This window comes from Poecilia formosa, unplaced genomic scaffold (genome assembly GCF_000485575.1).
Source record: "Poecilia formosa unplaced genomic scaffold, Poecilia_formosa-5.1.2 Scaffold1134, whole genome shotgun sequence".
NCBI lineage: Eukaryota > Metazoa > Chordata > Actinopteri > Cyprinodontiformes > Poeciliidae > Poecilia > Poecilia formosa.
This window is the reverse complement of record NW_006801073.1, coordinates 11,253-16,730: the sequence shown is the minus strand read 5'-3', so window position 1 is coordinate 16,730 and position 5,478 is coordinate 11,253. Positions and strand designations below refer to the sequence as shown.

At 42.3% G+C, this 5,478-nt stretch overlaps 1 protein-coding gene across 1 annotated transcript in view; it reads right to left on the bottom strand.

The window, feature by feature from the left end:
* LOC103132572 (alpha-tectorin-like) overlaps window positions 1-5,478 on the bottom strand; it is a gene marked incomplete at its 5' end in the record, with an annotated part of 17,746 nt that overhangs the window by 3,188 nt on the left and 9,080 nt on the right. Inside the window, 3 exon segments of the mRNA XM_016667460.1 lie at window positions 2,836-3,236; window positions 4,181-4,335; window positions 4,536-5,134. Coding sequence (XP_016522946.1) covers window positions 2,836-3,236; window positions 4,181-4,335; window positions 4,536-5,134 — 1,155 coding nt within the window.

The following is a 5,478-nucleotide window of genomic DNA, read 5'->3' as shown; positions in this document are numbered from 1 at the left end:
CATGATCCCTGAAAATGAGCCAAGGCTCCATCAAAGGTGACGTAATGTGGGTCACCCCATACTGTACAGGTAGACATGGCATCATAACAGCCCAGCTGGCCATCTCTGATGGTGCACTCTTGTGCAGGAGTGCATGATGAGGGACTGCAGATCAGGACATTGGGTGCTTGACATTCACACCGTTGGGAGCAACCGTCTGTCCAGAAGGACTCACCAGCCTGAAAGGTCAGAGAAAAGTTAAGATAAAAAAAGGTAAGATGGCACAATTTGTATCATAAAAATCATTATTTAACATTAGTGCAGTCATTGCCTTGCAATGGACGGGTGACTTGTGCAGAGTGTACCCCGTCTCTCGCCCATTGACCACTGGAGATAGGCACAGGTACCCCTGGTTACCCTACTGGGATGGATAGTGAAGTCATCCATCCATTTTCTGTACACCCTTGTCCCTCAGTGGGGTCAGCAGGGTTGGCGGGGTACACTCTGGACAGGTTGCAGGGCAACACAGAGACAGACAGGACAAACAACCATACACATACACACACATACACACTCACATCTAGGGAGAATTTGGAGAGGCCAATTAACAGTCATGTTTTTGGACTGTGGGAGGAAGCCAGAGGAGGAAGCCAGAGTACCTGGAGAGAACCCACGCATGCACAGGGAGAACATGCAAACTCCATGCAGAAAGATCCAAGGCCGGGAATTGAACCCAGAACCTTCTTGCCGCAAGGCAACAGCTCTACCAACTGCACCACTGTGCAGCCCTAGTGAAGTCATATTCAATAAATTAGAATATGTGTTCTAATAAGATCCATTTGTCAGATTTAAAGTACACTATACTGCCAAAAGTATTTGCTCACAACAATCTGATGGATGAGTCTGGGTTTGGTCGGTTGCCAGGAGAACGGTACTTGTCTGACTGCACTGTGCCATGTAAAGTTTGGTGTAGGGGGAATTATGATGTGGGCTAGTTTTTCAGGTGCTGGGCTTGGCTCCTTAGTTCCAGTGAAAGGAACTCTGAATGCTTCAGCATACATTTTGGATAATTCCCTGCTCCCAACTTTGTTGGAACAGTTTGGAGCTGACCCCTTCCAACATGACTGTGCACCAGAGCAAAAAGCAACGTCTGTAAAGACATGTATGGCAGGTCAAAAGACCCCCATAAGCAAGATCCCCATAAGCACACTCCTAAACCTTATTGCCACTCTTAGGACTTGAAGCTGTTCTATCCTATGGATTAGGAATGGGATGTCACTTCAGCTCATGTGTGAGTCAAGTGAATACTTTTGGCAATATAGTGTACCTTTGGAAAACCTTTAAGACCCCATCTCTTAACCCACCTGTGGTCTTAAAAGATGGGGTCATTTGTTTCCCACAAGTTTTTACTCTGTTCGTTGTCCGGCAGGGTTACACTGATCCCAGTCCATTTCAGGGTAACACAGAGACAGACAGGACAAACAACCAAGCATGCACACACTGACACCTATGAGAATTTAGAGAGAAAAGGTTATGTTTTTGCACTGTGGAGGAAGCCAGAGTACATGGAGAGAACCCATACATGCACATGGATAACATTCAAACTCCATACAGAAAGACCCCAGGCCAGGATTTGGACCCTGGATCTTCTTGCTGCAAGGCAACAGTGCTACCAATGGTCCCTCTGTGCAGTCCGAGAAATTTCCAAACTGAGTGCCAGTGTGTAACATGATCTCTATGACTTATTCTCAAACGTAACTCAGAAGCACATAACGCCCAAATAGTTACAGGGCAATTAAGATAAAGTCACTACAGCTAATTTATCCCAAAAATGAACAGAAATGGACTGAAATTTTGCGCTTTTCTAGTCATAGACACAACTCAAAACCTTTTAAAACATGGCAACTTCATCCAATTAGACTCATTAAAGTGCATTCTGATTTGCAACTAAAATCAGAATGCACTGATTTTAGTTGCAATGTTGTTGTAATTATGCCATGCCATGTAATAATGTTGGCATTATGCCATGCCAACATTATGGCATGGCATAATGTTGTTGCACATTATGCCATGCCATTTGGTGAAGTGCACCAGTCAGTCTCTTCAATGTTGCATTTCTTGGAAAACTATCACTTGTCTTTTATGCTAATTTTGGATTAATGGCTGCTTCAGAAACTTTATTAAGAGTACAAGAAGCATGCCTATAATGTTTATACATGCACACTAGTTTGAACAATATTTGTTAATTTATCAAAATACAGTGAAAGTGAAGAATGTTGATGCTTTCAAATAAGTAAAAATTGTATCCAAGAATGAAATAGATTTGTGGAGTTCCACAGATCTCCTCTTGATATTTGGCTGATTATTTTGTTATGTCAAACCAGGAGTCATTATAATTAAGTTTTTGCCTTGAAATCCAAAACTCAAATTACCTTCAATATGTCAACGCCTCACAAGAGTTTTTTTTAGGACTTCAACAGTAAGAGCTAACTTGATGAAGAATAAAGTTACATGAAATGACTTACATTGAAATAGAAGCCATCATATTGGCAGCCACAACTTTCCACAGGGACACAGCTTGTTCCACTCCTGGAAAAACCTTCATCACAGAAACATCCCTCAGAGCAAACATGGTCACAGGCAGCATCAATGCTACTGGCACAGGTGTGGCCACAGTCTGTTCCACACAGCTCATAATGACTGTTGGCTGGGCACTCAATTCCTTTATACATGAGGGGAAAAAAATTAAAATAAGTTCAAACTCAATAAATTAGTTTGAAGTCCAATTTGAAGGACTTTAGAGAAAAATACTTCTTTTATGGATTACTTTAATAGTACACTGCCTTCCATACTCACTGCAAGTGGTGTTTTGCCTCCAAGGGTAGATTCGGACATTAGCAGACTGACAGGCACTGACATATGTCTCAATAGCCCTGCACAGAAGATCACTGCCTTGACTTCCCGACACACAGACATCAAAGACACAGTCACTGAAATACGGTGCTGGATCCACCTCCTCGTGGCAGAAGCTGAAGGGGCCGTCAGCTGCCTGAATCACCTCACACTGAGCCCTGGCAGATCGGTCATCATTGCATTGTGCACATGAAGAGCCACAGCCATCACTACATGTGTAGTTCCCAGGAACCTTCCAAGCTGCTCCAAAAGCATCTGCTGAGTTGGACGATGCTCCACTTGGAGTGTGGAAGTCATCATTTGGATTTCCATTGAAGTTTCCACAAAGTCCACACATGTTTCCTCTGATCAAGATAAGAAAGACCAAAGCTAATTTCATACAACTGAATAATGATCAGACAGACCCAATCATAGGCAAGAAAACAAAATATTATAAAAGTATTGAAAATGAATAGGACAAAACATGTCTAAAACATGTATTTTCAGTAGCAAACTAGCTACCTTGCTAGTGTCATGATATGGTGTGGTGGAGGTGAGGCAAACGCAGCAGGACCCAGGTAGAATGAAGAAAAATGATGATTTTAATGAAGAATCCACAAAATCCAAACATACATGCAGCACAGGGAAGAACAGAAGGAAAAAGGTCCACGATTGAACAGACTGGCACAGAAAACAATGACATACGACAACAACCCAACAAGAGACAAAGACAACCAACAGCTGGGGTTAAATACACAGAGGGTAATCAACAAGATGAGACACACCTGGGAAACAATTAGGGAGCAGACAGGACAACACAGAGACTCACAGGGAACAGGATCAAAATAAACACAGAAAAAAACCAAAATAAACAGAAAACTCAAATCCTCACAGCTAGCTGTGTTGGTAAAATGTCCTTAACAAGCTTGTTAGATTGCTGGCTAAAGCTCTAGAATATCATTAGCAAGCCAATTAGCAACATTCGAATCTAAGAGTGTGAGCTTCTGACAATAGCTATGTAAAAGTTTTTCAAATAAGATCAAATTGGATCAGATATACTTTATTGATCTCATAATTCGGATGTTTTTAGGTAGTGGCAGGGTGGCATACAGAAAACAAACAAAAATCCTTTGCAAAACTAAAGTACAAAATATAAAGTACATTTTACAATAAAACTGTTACCTAAGAATGTACAAACATCCAATGATGATATATACTCTTTAAACAGTCCAAAATGTCTGTAAAACTGAGCAAAATGAAATTGAACATAATATGAGACTTATGTTCTACGAAAGAGTAAATAGGCTACCTGTAGTCTGGAGACACAGAAATGGACACTGTGCTACTTCCATCATACATGACGCTCAGTCCAAAATCTGTTTTGACAAATGTTTGGGATCCACTTCCAAAAATTGACAGGCTTCCATTGAAGACCACAGGCAGGTTTCTTGTGATTCCATTCACCTGTGAAAAAGAAAGTATTTCATGGAGGATGTTCATGAAATGAATCCTCTATGTACATATATGATCCAGACATTCAAGAATTGAACATTTTATCGGGCTGTGCCAAGAAGAAATGTTTGGCATTTTAAAAGTACTTTCCAATCTACTTCATACAGTTTAATCATCAGCAGCACTCTTTTATCAGCGAAAGGTTGACTTACATCCACAGTACCCTTCTTGTCTCTTGACATACGCACTTCATAGCCAAAGATATCTACATAAACTTCAGCCGTGATTGAAACTGGCAGTCCAAACCACGGTTCATTCTTTGCTTCTACAGAAAACTGGTGAAGGTCCACAGTGTCATTGCAAACTGTTGCCAGAACATAGCGGCAGGTTCCCTGGAAGTCGTAGGCCTTGCCATCAAAGGTCAGGTAGTGAGGGTCTCCAGAGGCAGAGCAGGTGCCATGAGGGTTTGGATGGCAGCCAAACTCACCATCCACAACACTGCAAGACTCCTGAGGTCCACATGCATTTGGGGAACACTGGGCTATACCAGTTACACCATTACAGGTGCAAAAGCTCTGACATTCTTCCCCGTCCCAGAACTGTTCACCAGCTTGCCGATAGCGTCCATCATGAAAGCATCCACAGGATGTTGGAGGCACACACTGGTTACCATTGAGGACAAACCCATCATTACACTGGCACCCCTCCTGGCACTGAGTGTCACAGGTGAAGGGGAAGGAGAGGCTGGGGCAGGAAGACGGACATGAACTTCCACAGAGTTCATAATGACTGTTTGATGGACAGGTTAGTTCTGTTGGGGGGGGGCACAAAGGCAAAAGAAGTAAAAAGTGATGAATATGTTAATTTCAAAGACATCTCTATCAAATGTGGTTCTAGAACTTACCACAGCCTGTTGCATTCCTCCACTGTCCCAGGGATACACCGTTATGTTGACACACCAGTGCATAATCTCGTAGGACCTCACATAGTGTTGATGCTGGATCACCGGAGCGTTGGAGGATATCTATACATGCATCTACCTGCTGCCATGGGTTCACTGCAGCCCAACATGATGTAAATGGTCCAGTGTGTGAAGTAAGAACTCCACAGTACTCAGTGGAATTGAAATTAGTTGTAGAGTTATGAGGTCTGTTT